Raw genomic sequence first — 16,433 nt, forward strand, 5'->3', positions numbered from 1 at the left:
GGAGTAGAAAAGAGAAATGGAGTTAAAGAGTTCTTTCCATTTTTATGTGATTCGGTGTGTGAGGTGTGGGTGAGATTAGCTGTCTGATCTTAGAATACTTGGGGAAACTAGAGAAAGGCTGATGATCTCAATCCTTTTAACAATTTTTAGCAATATCTGAACAATTCACAATAGATATTGATCTAGAACTTCATATCTGGATATATATATATATGTATGTATACACATATATATATATATATATATACACCGACACATACATACATATACACACACAGCTACTTAAAAGGGCAGAGGGAAACATAGGTAACCATCTGAAAGATAATCACAATTGATACTCTCAACCTAGAAATCTAACACAACTGTGAGTTAGGAATAGAAATTTCTTCAGCAAACAGTACAAACTAATTAAAAAGAAATATGATATGTAAGCAAGTCTTTATGCCATATCTTGTCCTAAAATGAACTTAAATGGGGCTACAAAAATATACAGAATCGGCTGGGGATTTAGCTCAGTGGTTTCGCCACCTGCCTTGCAAACCCAAGGACCCAAGTTCAATCCCTGGTACCCCCCCAAAAAAAAAAATAGAACACAACTAAATAAAATTTGAAGTAAAAAGATAATTGGACAAATGCCTAAGAGAAAAAGATAAATTTAGAAATGAGTTAGAGCATAAAATACATGCTTCAGTTCCAGTATATTTGCAAAGGTGGTCAAAAGTACGGCTCTCCACTTAGTGGTCTTCTATGGCACTCACCAGAGCAATGGTGTCTCATCACCCGACACATAATATTTCTCAGAAACTCTCTCAGTACCATCTTCCTACGATATTTATCATCTCGTGTTCACAGCTGTTATTCAACTTTTCTATCCAAAAGTTTTCCTTTTATAAATATTCTTCAGCTATCACCTTGAAGACCATCCTGTTTCTCTCTAGTGACAGCTCTACACCCAGTGGCCTGCTGTACCTGTCACAGACTGCAATGCCAAAAATGCCTCTTCTAACTATATTTGACTTTAGATCCCAAACTCACATTAGTTAAAGCCATGTGATTTACAACTGCCTTTTAAACATCTACAGAGGGGTAATAGAACTATGAAAATTGTGTGCTAGGATAAAATAAAATTTTGTGTTCACCAGGTTCTAAATCACATGCTAACAACTTTAACATCTGGCAAAAGAGCATAAAAACCAAAGCACACTTTGATTCACTCTAAAACAAATCTTTTCAAATAAATTCCTTTTGCTCTATCGCAATTTATGTACAAAAGCTGAAAGCTTCTATCCTCCAACCCTAAACAGAGGTACCTAGAGTACAGCAAAGTGGCTTGTTGCAGCCGTTTAGAGCTACAATCCTGTGAGCCTGCCTCCTGGAGGCATTTCAGGTGTTACACATTTAAAACTAATAGAATGGGTCAGTTGAAGGACACTCTTGAGGTCTGCATCTGATCAGAGCCAGGGCAGGGAAAACTGTAGAGACACTGGAAATATACTACAGATACACGACACAACTAATTTTTAAAATACATTTCAATAGTAATTTCCGAAAAAACATTTGGAACAACAGACGCATTAAGTGTGCTAACTAAATACTAGTAGCATCTATTTATGTGCTTCACTGATTTTAAGAAACCAGACAGCAGTGCCCTCCAGAGTGCTCCCAATCACCTGTAACTGACAAACACTTTGGAAGCATCCTCTGCTTAACACTCAATAGCCAGTGTAACTTCAGAATTTGTTTTATACATTAGTTCTGTTCTTTTAACAGAAACAGCCATCTCTGTAAGTTCTTTTTGGTTTTTCACAGGTTATGATATTTACATTATTCCTTATACTTAATAATGCCCACTTACGTTTGCCTAACCTATACAGCTGTCGGAGAATTTTGATCTTTACTGTTTTACCTGAAACGTATAACTGTGCCAACAGACATTCTGACTTCCATTTTAGGTTAAAAAAAAATGAGGTAGTAACCATGTCATAAATAAATCAAATAAACATGCATCCATTGTTTTGGGGCATGTTTCAATGATTAAAGGATGATAATATCAATTCAAACACTGCGTTTCATTCTATCAAAAGGGTCAATATAAGTTAATCCATAACTATTCAACTCCCATACATTCTACACAGAAATATTTTTATGACTATCTCAAGCCACAAACTTCATCAACTATAATCCCAATACCATTTCTAAATCCCCCAAATACCTAAACTGCCTAAAACTATTTAGAGTAAAGAGATACCTTGGCAATTACATTATCATGCGTGAACAATAAATGAACAAATAAAACATTCTAGTCTTTAAACATACTGCCAGAGAAATGCCACATATCAACTCTCGCTTCCTGAGAATCGTTACTGCTCAAAGCATACAAATTTCAGTAAATTGGGAGGAAAAAAAGCACGTAAGAATTTTCCTTTTTTCTATAAAGCAACTGAAGCTCAGCAGTGGCTCATTTACAAATTGTACACATCAATTAAAAGTCTCCCATCGTGACAGACAACCATAGCGGATTTAGCTGAACTAGCACAGGCCCAGATTTTAAGGGGCATAGCCTTCCACCCCCTACAGACTTGAGGAAGACTCTAAATTTCTTTCAGCTTAAGTCAAATAAGAGCAAATGCAATTCATATTTCCAGAAGCAAAAGTGGCATATTTTCCAGTAAGTTTCTTGTTCTCGTTTTACTATTTTAAGAGTTCTGATCACTCCCAGGGTTTCTGTAAGACAAGATCTGGTTCCTGGTGCCTGATCATTTTCATGGCATGATGCTTTACTAAAACTGTCTCCAAAAACTGTTTTTTATTCAAATTTAGTTTCAATGTACTGTATTTATCTACAAAATACCACTTCAATGGAGTTGTGCCAATACAAGAAACAGCTTACTAGAATTTCAGTTGACTTTGTTAAAGGAAATTATTTTAAATTAATGTGGCTACTGAACTGCTGCCATTCTTGACCTCAGAAAACATATTCCTTCTAATTTTTGCTGTGAACATTTATTTATTTAAGTTAAATTCCAGCTCATGAATGTTGACTATAAAGGAGTCTAAACCTTCCCTGCTACTATTTCATATTCTTTTTCTAAACAGGGCCAACCACATGTTTGCTACATTAGTATGCACAGCCAGATGACCACCATTAAGTGAAATCATCTATGTATTTTTGGTAGAATCTTTAACAACTTCCACGCCCGTCAGTGAAATGGAACAAGGCGGTTTTGTTTTCAGAAAGCAACAATTTGATCTCTGGTTTACTAGACGTCGCTCAAAATATTTTTCCATATGTTTTTTGCAAAGAGAACCTGACAGCAGCAAGGTTTACCTTTACCAGTGAATGCAGGCTTTTTTCACCAAACATATCCCAGAGGAAGGTCAGGTCTTCCTGGCTATCCACATGTGGCTGCAGCTGGGCTGGCAGAGCAGCCAGCAGCTCATACAGACCTATAAAATGAAAATAAAACACAAAGCATAATCTTAGAGTGATCTCATTAATTTCCCTTAAGGTGTGTGTAAATGATGGCTGGAACATGTCGTTTTTACTGGATTTGTGTTCTAGGCCATCAAGCAAAACACTTCTCCAAACCAAAGGAAGCTTTCTGAGTTTTAAATCCCAAAGAAGTATGAACTAACAGGCGAGTTTTTACCTTTCATACTTGTCAACATTCTGTAGTCTTCCAAGTTTACATAACCCAAGACCAAAAATGTGTACACATTTTCAAAGAAAGAAGAAAATACATACATTCCTTTCTTTAATTGTTATTACATTTCCTTCAGTGTTAGCCAAGAGTGAAATGAGTCATGACTAGGAAAAACTTCCTTAGGAGAACAGAAAATTGATAGAGTGGTCCACTAAAAACGTTTTGTAGTTTCCAAAGAGTTCCTATCAACACTTGTGAGAACATCAAAAATATTTGTAAATCTAACATCCAAAATGAAGTTCTGACAAGGAAGATAAAATAAACCATATCTGATGTGACATCATTGTACTCCACCATTTAAAAAAACAAAAGGGACCCTATGTGGGACTTGGTTGCGAGCCGGGCGTGTGGAGTTTATCTGCTCCCCTCTCGCTAGGCAGGAGGCCCCTCGCACACACAGTAGCGCAGTATTCCACAGTAGCACGCTGCATGCCCATCCATCTCCATCAGGCCCGTCACACTCATGTCCAAGAAATGTTACAGCGGTGCTTGCCCAAGACCCTTCAGGGAGGGGACCTGGCAGAAGGCAGCATCAACTCATAGCACATGTTTCATTTTCCAGTGGGATTACGTGAGGTAAAAAGGACAAAATTCCTTTTATTTCTGTCTGCTGTCTACAAAAACACCGAGACCTCCGGGGAAGGACAGCACATGGCGCTGTTGTTATTTTTGGTCTGAATAAGCATTGCTGTTCATCAGAGGGACAGCTGTACGAGATCTTTACCTAGCGGGGATATGAGCAGCTGCTGATTAGTTTAGCTACTGTCTTATAAAGCACGACCAGTTTCTGAGGATCGGAGATAATTCACAACCAAAGAAATGAGCTGTAGAACTTGTGAGATCGGACTACATTCAAACATTCCTGGAGCATAGTTAGACAAAAAATACTCTATTCAAGACACACACACACACACACACACACAGAAGTGCTCAACAACTTGCCAAGATCAGCGATTAAAATCAGAAGTTTGTCAGAGATTTAGCTCAGCGGTGCTGTGCATGCCTCAAAAGCACAAGGTCCTAAATTCGATCTCCTGTACCAGAAAAAAAGGCAATTTTTATTAGTGGCTGGGGGATTAGCTCAGTGGCACCACGCCTGCCTCCTAAGCACAAGGTCCTGAGTTCAATCCCTGGTACAAAAAAAAAAAAACAGAAGGTCAAAATGTGAAATTACATAAAAAGATGGTGGAATTTCATTACTTTACTACTGACTTCAGAAGTTGCAAAAGTAATTAGCTAGGCCTTGCCGTCTAACTTAAGAGTGTGAACACACTAACTCCCCTGTGACAGGACTTACACAGTGTAACTGCTGGGAGGGTCGGATGGTCAGTACATGAGAGCAGTTCCTGTCCTACAGGAATACTGTGCTCCCTATGGAACTCAGTGAGACTCAGCCACCATTGTTGTTATCACTGAAAAAGCAAGACAGATCTAGAGTCAACACCCACCATGTCTACACTTGTAGCACTTCACGTACCTTATCTATGTCTCACCTGTCACGTTTAAAAAGGACTGGCAGCCTACGTACCTAGTAAGATTACATAGAACAATTAAACAAATATACACTACTGAACACAAGGAAAACTGGTGAAAACTGAATAAGGCAGTGGTGTGGCTTGTTCCCTTTAGTTTTGATATAACAGCATGCCAGACTGGGCGCTTTTTAAAAAATTTTATTACTGCATATTTACAGTACATAGAGTTTACATTCATCTTGCAGAGTAGGTACTTGTACATAACACAGCTCGTTTATTTTTTGGTTTTTTGAGACAGGGTCTCACTATGTAGTTCAGACTGGCCTTGATCTCTCATTATGTAGCTGAGACCAACCTGGAATTCACAAGGATTCTCCTGCCGCAGCCTCCGGAGTGCTAGGAGTACAGGTGTGCACCACCACGCCCAGCTCCAGACCGGGTAACTTACAAACATAGTTTACTTGGCTCTCAGCTCTGATGGGTGGGAGGTCGACATCAGGAAGCTGGCAGGTGATGAGGACCTTTGGCTCTGTCACCCCAGGGTAGAAGGCAGAAGGGCAAGAACCCACCTCCCTCCACTCCGAGAGCAGAGGCCTCAGGGCCCAGGCTCCTCCCAGGAGGCCCAAACTCCTGACATGGTTGCACTGGGGCTCACATTTCCTGCACGTGAACTCTGGGGGAGATGTTCAAGCCACAGTGGACAGCATCCGTGACAGGTCTCCAGGTTGCTTCTCTGCCGCAGTTCCGCACCATGTTATTAATGGAGGACAGTTATTATTGGTGGAGGCACAGGAGCTCTCCAGATCATTTCTTAATACTCCATGGATTATCTCAAAACAAAATATTAACACCAAAACCAAACCAAACAAACAAACAAAATAAAACCTTGCAGTGAAAATAGCTGTCATTCAGTGGAACAATGGGGCATTTATTCTCCTGGCTGACACAGTCTAGGCGCTTGATCAAAAGCAGTGTTTTCTTTTTCTTCATATATCTTCCTCCAGAATGAAAATGTCACTTGAGTTCAACGGTTCAAAGTCAAAACATCTTCACCATACAATCTGGCTGGGGTAGAACACCGTATTTGGAAATAAAAACGCCTTCATCTTTTACACATGGAAAAAACTTGGGACCCAAGTTCAGCTCATATTTTGTAGAATGAGCCATACTACGCTTTAATTTTTAAAAAGTAATTTTTCTATTAGTAGAAGCTCATAAGCCTGAGTGTTCTGGTATTTACTACATTTATGCAACCTTGAAGCACTCCTAATTCCTGTCACTGCAATCCAGCTCTCTATTGACAACAGCAGTCCCTTCCCTTCAGCTACCACATCCAGTAACCACAATAACGCCAGAAGAGATAGGGCAATGCCAACCCAAAATCAAAGAGGGTGAAAGCGCCAACAGGCTGGAGGTGTGTGCGGTCTGAATGCAGGCAACACAATCACCTCCCCTCAAAGAAGTGTGGCGGCCTAGACACCATCTTTGTCCACACATCAGCTTGAGTCTGTGTTCAGACCCATGTCTTAAATACTCCTACACTTAGCTCCTGGAGCTCCAGTCGTGAGGAATACTGTGATATCCAAATGGTTTTGGTCCTGGAGACTCAGAGGAGAAAAAAAAAATGAGAGTTGGGATAGTATGGGCTATCTTAAAAATTTCACCCAAATCTTCTTGGGTCCTGTACATGAACTGGGACAATGAAAGTCACCCTATGCTCTGCCATCATTCAAGCTCATGAGTACTTTTTTCCAGTAAACACTTGCAATAGCGATTGACCAACCACCATCCAAGACTGTATTGATCTACAACAAGAGGAATACATTCGAAGATCCTCCATGGACACCAGAAATCACCACCACACCCTATGTATACTGTGCTCTTCCCCATACACACTCTTGAGCTTTGAGGCTTTTACTAAGTACAGTGAGGTTACCTGATCACAAGCACGGCAATTCCACAACAGGGGATCTGGTAACACAGGGGCCTATTAAGTGATTCACAGGTGAGCATCACACTTTAAACCAAGGCATGGTTTACATCACAGGTGGTTAGAGCAAGAGTTCAATCACACTCCTCAGCAAGGAGCATAATTTAAAACTTATTAGTTGTTTATTTCTGGAATTTTCTACTTAATATTTTCAGACCCAAAGTGACTGTGAATAATGGAAACTACAGAAAGCAAAATCATGGAGAACTACTGTATTCTTTTTATAGCAGCACAAAATGGACCAATATGCCCTTTAAAAGCTGCATTCTGAAAAATCAACCTTTACTGAGTTCTTATATCCAGGGTGCTATGCTATTCAGTGGAGATACAACACGGTATGAAAAACACACTGTCTTTGCCCTAGCATTCTTGTAATCTTTGATGGCATGGAAGATAGACACATCGGTAGACCGATGTGCCCAAAAAAAAAAAAATCCTTCATTCAAGGATCTTGTATTGCCTGAGTCACAACATACTTTTTCTAAGTAAAAATGTAATCAGGCTGCCAATGAAATGCATCTAATTATTAAATTTTAATCACGTCTTATTAATAATCTAAACATGGAATTCATTTATCAATGGTAAAATGTTCATGCTTCATTATAATATTTAAATTATAATTTAGTTAGGAACACAGACTTTAAATACCCTGTGAGGCAAGATACACTAATTTCAGTGCGATGTCTGGTTTTCATCTCATTTCCACATTTCATGCAACTATTTTAGCTAAACTCTTCACAATAAATTCCTTATCATTAGTGCCACTTCTGAAGTTAGAATATATTGTATTCAGCCCTAGATAAGTTGTTTGAGACACGGTATTTTTCAAATTATATGTGAGATATTGTCACCGGGATTCTGTTTAAAGCTGATTGACTTCTCAGTGGTTCATGTAGCTGGATTTTTTTTTTTTTAATTTCTACAATGGAACAACTTAGCTACTTTTAAAGTATCTTTATCATGTGTAGATGTGGAGTCATAACACTTTTCCAAGGACTAGAAAGCCAGAAATATTCTGGAGGTCCCCAAAACAGCTAACAGGACCTGACAGATGAGAAGCCCCACCCGACCCCATGTCCTGGTACATGGAGCCCAGCAAGTCCATGAGACTAAGTGCGTACCTTGCGCGTGTGTGGCTAAAACTCAAAGGGACACACACCACAGAATGCTCTCCACATGTGCTGTCAGCAAACCCATGACCAAAGCCAAGAACAGCAATGAAAAACCACGCAACTCATCGCCTCCTCCCACTGTGATGTCCCTCCAGCACCCACAACTAACAAACTGACATTCTCAACAAAGGAAAATCATTAATGGGCTTAGCTCTAATTTCAGAAATTAGGTGGTAAAGTATGGCTGTGGAGCTAAGAGGCAATGAACTGGTGCCTGGGTCAGTCTCCTACATATTGATTTAAGTGTGTGTCTTCTTCTGGTGTGATTTCCTGTTGTTTGACAGTGCGGACACAATGAAAAATACTTAACCAGTGACAAGTAAAGTTAGAAGTTTTACTAATATGGATCTGAAAGGGAAATGCTATTAAAATCAAAGATGTGTACTATTTACAGCATGTGCCTATGTTAACAGCATGCTAAGCCTGCATCCAATACCTCAGTTGGAAGGTATTTATCAAGCTCAAGTTCTACATTCAAAAATGGTAAATGAACATTCTTGTGATGGTTACTTTTATGGGTCAACTGGGCTACAGGGCACCCAGAGAGCTGTTGACCCATCATTTCTGGGTGTGTCAGTGAGGATATTTCTGGAAGAGATTCACATCTGAATCAGTAGACCTAATAAAGAAGACTGTATTAGTCATCAATCCACTGCTGACACACACAAATCGAAGGAGGAAGAATTTATTCTGGCTTATTGTGTCAAATTCTCAGTCCACAGCTGAATGGATCGCAGGCAGAAACACCATGGCAAAAGGAAAGCTGCTCACCCCATGGCCACCATAAAGCGGAGAGACAGGGAAACAGGTAGAGAGGAAGGGGCCGGGGATCAAATCTAGTCCCCAAGGTCACGCCCCTGTGACCCATCCAGATACACCCAGAAGCGTGCCTCCCTGATGTCAGGTGTCTCTTAATCCAATCAAGAAGAACCATTGAGAAGATCCACACTCACCATAGTGGTCAGACATCATCCAATCTGACTGAGAGCCTAACAGAACAAAGGCGGAAGGGGGGTAAATTCCATCTTTCTGTTTGACTTGGGACGTTCATCTTCGCCCACCCTCTCCTCAGACATGGGAGCTTCCACTTCTCAGGACTTCAGGGCTGACAAGAGCAGCCCTATACCCCAGACCCAGTCTTCAGGCTGCAGGCTCAAACTGGGAGTTACACAGCTGGCTCCTCTGGCTCTCCAGCCTTTGGCCTCCAAACGGATCACAACAGGGGCTCTCCTGGTTCCCCAGTTTGCAGATGGCAGATCGTGAGACTTTTAGGTTTCTATATAAGGTGAGTCAGAGCCCACATTAAATTTCTCTTGGATACACACATACACATATATGTATAAGTGTGTGCGTGCATGTGTAGATCGATAGATGGATCATCTGTTAGTTTTGATTCTCTGGAGATTTTCATATAACCCTTATTCAACAAGCACTCGTATCTCTTCACAGATATACAGTACTTATGAAAGAGGGCAAACATTGTGATTTTCAAACATTAAAAAAATAAGATCCTAATAAGATTACTGTCATTTAGAAATGAGAAGAAAGGAGCTAAAGGTGTAGGGAAGGTAGGATGGGTAGGGGAAGGGTAATAAGGGAAAAGAAAAAAATGTGAGATAATGAAAAGATGGAAATAAAGTGTTTGTAGATGGGGAGGGAAGGAGGGGGTGAAGGGAGGGCAGGGGTAAGGGGAAAAAATGAGAATCAAGACCTGTCATGTAGAGGTACAAGATCCCAACAATGAATGTAACTGTACTGTATCCCTAAAATGCACCAATAAACTCAATTAAAGCTGAAAAAAAAAAGCAGTAGTTGTATCCCTGGATGCACAAATATGTAAATAAAAGCCTATTGCATCATGTTATATAGAATCAAAAAAAAAAAAAAGTTTGGGGGAAGAGCTCAATGGTAAAAGCTCCTGCCTACCATGTACAGGACCTGGGTTTGACCCAATAACCATAATAATTCTTAAATATAAAGTACATATGGGCAAAAATTTTATGAGCTAAGAAAGGTGTTCACAATGACAGGAATTAACTGCAGGGAGCTACAAAGATGCTTTAAGATTTTTAAGCAGGTTGCTGACTCCTGCTGTTTGGGAACTAAATAATTTAATGTATTCCTCTTTCCAGAGGAATTTTATATGGCAAATTCTGGCTGTATGAAGTCATGCAAAGGAGTTGACGAACGAGAACGCTTTCAGTACAGTATGAAACAGCGCCCTCTTTCAGCCAGTTCATCAAGCTGTCGCCTACATGGACCATGATCTTAAACACTGGCTTCCTCATGTGACTGTAGTTAGCTTTTCTATAGTCATGTCTTACATATATCTGTCATTTTTCCTTGAATACAAAAAACATATGGGGTCAGGGATTTAGCTCAGTGGTGCCATGCCTACTCACGAGAGCAAGGTCCTGAGTGCAAGGTCCTGAGTACAATCCCCACTACCAAGAAAAACAGAAACCTATTCCAATCTTTTCTGCCTTTATTCTTTTTACCACCAATAAAGCTTCCTAAAATAATACTGAGCAATAATTATCACCAGCAGCAATCCCCTTATCATTAATCATACACATTACTTATAGAGGTATTTCATGTAAGTCAGTGCTTCGTGGAGTTATCTAATTTAGTGCTATTATTAGCTCCATGTTACAGGAGGAAACCCGTTCAATCTAACTTGCTCAGTGGCAGATTCAGAACTCAATTCTGTCTTACAGCCCCTGTAACAATCCTATCAGTTTTATCTACCGAAAAATCTTCAAGGATTAACTATAAGGAAAAAGCTAAATATCTTTCCTGACCCCCAAACCACAGATAGATCAAATGTTTCAAATATTTATGAAAATACTAAAGGGAGATTTCATAGAATAGTTTTATCATATTGGAGCAAGAAAGGCATTTCCTTAGACTGACAAGGACTGGTGAAACCATAAAAGGCAATCACTGATAGACTTTCGAATCAATGTATTTTTCATACATCAAGAAAACAAACCATGTTACAAAGAAACTGCTAAAATTATTTGCTAACAGCAATTCAGATCAGGTGCAATACAAATTTAATAAACCCTGGAAAAACAGGCAATGGAGCATAAGTAAGCCAAGAAGGTAAAAGGAGTAGACATTATTAGCAAAAGTCTGAAGAAATCATGCTAGGCTACTGTTCTGGGGTCCAATTACACTCCGTGTACTGTCTCAAAATAAAAAGGTGGGGGGCTCAGGTCCCAATCCAGTGTAAAAACCAAGTGGAGGAAGCTGGCAGGGAGTGAAAACAGCAAACCTGACCAGAGTCTCTCTCACTTCCTGTCTCACCACGTTCTCTCTCACTTCTGCATGCACTCCCACCCTGATGTCACCTGCCACGTTCTCACGGAGCCAAAAGAGCTGAACACATGTTGGCATCATGCTCGCAGATCTCCAGAACTGTGAGTTAAACAAATCCCTTTTCTTAATAATGTGCCCAGCCCTAAGTAATTTGTTATAGCAAAAGAAAATGACTAAAACAAGTAGAAACCCCACAGGAGTGTTACGAGGATTGAGAGAGTTATTGGTAAAACTGAGAATGATGCCACACTTTGCCAAACAACCTCCATCGAAATATTTTAAACAAAAATAAAAATAAACTCCAAATTAAATGCTGAACAGGTGCGTGGCAAGCCTCAAGAATACATATTACAAAATTACATGTATTCTGCTACAATATATTAAGAGGGGGGGGAAAGGGTTTCACAGTAGGCAATAAAGACAGGCAGTGTGGGCCTCAGGAACTGGGTAAAGAATGAAGTAGAGAACCAGGGGTGATGGCACGTGTCTATAATCCCAACACTCCGGAGGCTGAGGCCCAAGGACCACAAGTTCAAGTCTAGCCTGGGCAACTTAGCATGATCCTGTCTCAAAAATAAGATGGGAGGGAGGTATGGCTCAGCAGAGCACTTGCCTAGTGTGTGCAAGGCCTCAGGAACTTACTGTTTGCTTTTAACACTAAACACACTAAAATAACTGTTGTCTCATCGTATATAATTCATTTCAAGAAGCAGAATTCCTTTACTAGACCTTGCTTTGGGGCCTTTTCTAAGAGTTCTTGACATAATTACAATATTCAAAAGAAAACTGTAGTTGCCCCACTTATAGGTTCCTGGTTACTGTTTAAAACTTTTAACTTCAATCTTTCATTTCAAAAGCTTTATTAGTTATATAGGAAAAGATCCTGGGATCCGAAATATAACAAGGCCATCCTTCACACATAAGTCCAAAAAGCTGCATCAGCCAGAAATTCACACTAAAAGTCACAAAAAGGGCTTACTCTCTGTAGGAACCACTTCACAAAATTCATCTTTATTGTAAAAAATCATCTTCTGAATCATTAAGATGGGGTAGGGAAAGGAAAGTAACGGGAGAAAAAGAAATCAAGAGACACGCAGTACTTACTTCTTACCCAGACAAGAACAGCATTCAGAATAATATTGTAAAACAGGGAAATTACCAGAGCTGTTGTGTATGTGAAACAGAGAGCTGTCTTTTCATCAAGATCACTATAAAGTTAAGGCAAACCATTTGCACCACATCAAAAGCAACCCAAAGGCAGAGCAAAGAATAAAAGCCTCTAAGTTACCCAGATGTTAGTGGTTCTGACAGCCTAAAGAGAATTAGGCAGTAAGCACGTGAACTATGATTTTACTAACTCACACAGGGTTGAAGATGACTCATATCTGCAAATGAAGACCTGAAGCCTTAAATGAAAATAATACCATGTAATGCAATTTAAATTTACCAGAGGGCCTGATCAAAATAATGAGTAAACAGCAACTGAAAGGAACAGTGATGTTACAAACTTCAAATGTGCGTGGAGGGGGCCACAACAGTCCACACAGGTCAACTGAGATAGCATGATAAACACACAGGATCACAGGGATGTGGCTGCGGTGGGTGTAGGTAGAAGGATCGGTGTGTTGCCAAAACTGTTCAGATACCTGGTAAACTGTTCCTGGACACCTGCCTAACAAAATTGTGTGTGGAAGGAAGAGGTACGGCCTTACTGACTCCATGTTTAAAACGATGGGACACCAGGCAAGACCGATTTGAGGAAGACTGACCCTGACCGCATGGCATGAAACAGAAAGGAAGAAGAGAATCTTGTTTTAAGTAAATAAACAATTAAATTTTAAACACAGATTAAGTATTCATGGGACGTGAAGACACCCGAGCTTTCTAGTGGACACTCCAGCCGTCTGTTAGGCAATGGCACCTTTGGCACAGGACCGCAGCCTAGCACAGCAATGTTATCTCCCACATGAGCAACAAAAACAAAACCAGGCCCAGGCTACAGAGAGCCTGATTCAGAGTAAAACTTCACTAAACAGAGGCAAAGTTAAAAAAAAAAAAAAAAAACCCACAGCAATTTATACTTATTTTAATCTCAACTCCTGACTTCAAAACTGTTTTAAAACTGACTAGAGAATAGAGGGTGTAATACATTCCCCGCTCCACCTCCACAGCACATTTTAGAGCAATAAATCTATGCTCTAATTGACATATAAAGTGTCAAGATATATACTGTAGATATTCTGAAAATTCAAGGGAAAAGGTAACAAAGTATAGAGCAGCAATTCTAAAGAACTCTTTGTTTAGAATAATTTATCTTATATTGCATTTTCATAGTATTTGGTCAAATATAAATTATTATTATTAAAATTAAAGAAATTAATGTAGTGTTAAAATGTAGCATTACTTCTCAAAATAATGACATATATAAAACACTAAAGCATCAAAAGATACAGAAGCTGAGGTGAAGAAATCGTTCCAGTACCAGAAAACTGCTTCCGTACAAGGCAGTAGTAGTTTCTAAGAGAATAAACGGCTCCGAATTTGATGAAAGTGTTCCCACAGTGAACAATTCGCTCTTCTTGCAGACTCCAGATGCTCCACATTCCTGACATCAGAATGGAAAAATTTACTGGGAGTCTAGAGAAACTGAATATCGCCATTCTTGTCATTTCCCTCATAGCTTCATTATTAGCATGAGTCTGGGGAAGCTATAGACCTAAGTTAAATGATAAAAAAGATGTCTCCGTGCTCAGTCACACTGGAGAGCATCAGCAACCAAAGTAATTAGAAATCATACAGGAAAAGGCTAGAGCAACAAAAACGAACATGTATTTGCTTTTTCTTAAATTTGATATTTGCATTATAACAGTACAGACTGGCAATGGACCAAAACGTTTTACTATATCCTAGGGCCAATAAACACTAAAGAACATATATCGACGCCCAAAACAACACCATTAAATGTTATTATATTAATAAAATAGGATACACCAAGCTTTAAATTTTCTATTTTGTCAAAAGTAAAATAATCAGCACAGTTTAGTACCATTTATAACGGGTCTCAATTTTTCTCATTTAAAGTATGTTTTATTTCCAAAAATACCTATACAACTAGAATACTTTAATTCAATCCTGATAGAAGCATTCTCTTTCATATACCATCCCTCAACTGCAAATTGACAGGCTGAGCTTTTAAATATACAAAACAATTCAGATAATTATAGTAGTACAGTTCAATAAAAATTCATACAATTACCTGAACGTCTATAACATCAGGGTTTGCTGAGGGCAAGTACACACAGTACTGCATAACTGATTTTTAGAAGCTACTTCTAAGCTTTAAATAGATTTGGATTTGTAATTAATTAACCTGTGTCAGTAGTGGATAGCTCTGAATAAAGAATTTTCCACTATCAAAGTAAATGTGATAGTATTTTGATTTTAAGCAGCACTCACCCAAAAGATAAAGGCATAGTTAAATGAAAATTAATCCCACAACTCTTATGGGTATGGCCCATAGCTGTCCTTAACAAAACTGACTGAATTTATATGGTATTAAACTAGCTACAAAGGCCAGTGTAAAAGCCAGAACGCTGTATTTGCTTTGCGGTAGTTAATAGCATATTAGAACTCATTTGAACTTATTTTGGTATTTATTGTGTATTTAAAATTTAGTATAACGTAGTTAGATCAAACTGAATAGTTAATCTGAATTATACTTTACGTTTCAGGACGGCAGCCTAACACCTTCCTTGCAGAGCTACCATTCAGGGTATTAAGTGTATTCAGAGTGGAGGAGCTGAGGATGAAGTGTTGCTTAACAAACAGGAGGACCTGGGTTCCATGCCTAGCTCTAGAGAAAAAAAAACAATAGATTCTAAGTTTTCAAGTTTGCAGCATCCAAAAAGGAAGCTTATTATTTGAGTTCTCAAATAAAATACTTTAGAATTTTTAATTTTTTTTTTTTTTTTTTTTTTTTTTTTTTTTTTGTACCACAGACTGAACCCTGGACTCATGCTAAACTGACACGCTACTCCCCTGCTGTTTTTTACATTTTTATCAAGATTTTTAATTGCTCTACGATAGCAAGACGACAATTTTCAAAGAAGTGTAGGCCCATTGCTGCTACACAAGACTGGACCCAAGGCTGGACACAAGGATGGACGAGGACAGGAGGGCGGCCTCGCTCAGCACTCTCCTCCAGGCAGGCCAGGGCTGGCTCCCTCCCTCCTGCGATCTGAGCTGGGTGTTCAGAGAGGGCCTGGCTGAAAGAGGCTCCAAACAAGCCTCCCAGGTCCCAGCACTGTGGAGGGCAGGCCTGTCTGAGCTCTCCAGCCAATTTCCACTGCTACTCACCTGCTGCATGTGGAAAAGGAGCGCTTCACACAATTCTAGAAAGGCCTATCTTCTATAGACTAAAATACATCAAACACTTAGAATCAGTTCAGGAAAGCCTAACACAAACATACAATTTCCCAAATGCCAATTCACACACTGCTTGGCATTCCCAGAGAAGAGCTAGCAAGCAGCTATAAGAAAACCTTGTCTTGCTGTGGAAAGAAACTGGAAATTATAAATATGATCACATCAAATTAGCAGATTATTCTTTTTTTCTGGGAATTACTGGAAGAAAAGTGCACCAAGTTCAGGATTGTTTTTCCACAATGAAACAAACAAATTAACAAGAGGAAAAAAAAAATGATCACATGAGGTTTTTTTGTTTTCTCATGAGTTTAAGTGAATAACGTTAACAGTATCTTCGTGATACTGA

General features: G+C 39.3%; 1 protein-coding gene across 6 annotated transcripts in view; it reads right to left on the bottom strand.

Annotated features, from left to right (window-relative positions):
• Mpp7 (membrane palmitoylated protein 7) overlaps positions 1-16,433 on the bottom strand; it is a 150,190-nt gene that overhangs the window by 116,750 nt on the left and 17,007 nt on the right. For 3 of the 6 annotated variants that reach the window (XM_010614778.3, XM_033765653.1, XM_033765655.1), the window contains one exon: positions 3,329-3,447. The exons of 2 other annotated variants lie outside the window; for them this stretch is intronic. In XM_010614778.3, the coding sequence (XP_010613080.1) occupies positions 3,329-3,447 (119 nt within the window). The remainder of the gene's footprint in view (positions 1-3,328; positions 3,448-16,433) is intronic. One more of the 6 variants, XM_033765654.1, reaches the window with a different exon arrangement.

This window comes from Fukomys damarensis, unplaced genomic scaffold (assembly GCF_012274545.1).
Source record: "Fukomys damarensis isolate Sample0158 unplaced genomic scaffold, DMR_v1.0_HiC HiC_scaffold_19, whole genome shotgun sequence".
In the NCBI taxonomy this organism is placed as follows: domain Eukaryota; kingdom Metazoa; phylum Chordata; class Mammalia; order Rodentia; family Bathyergidae; genus Fukomys; species Fukomys damarensis.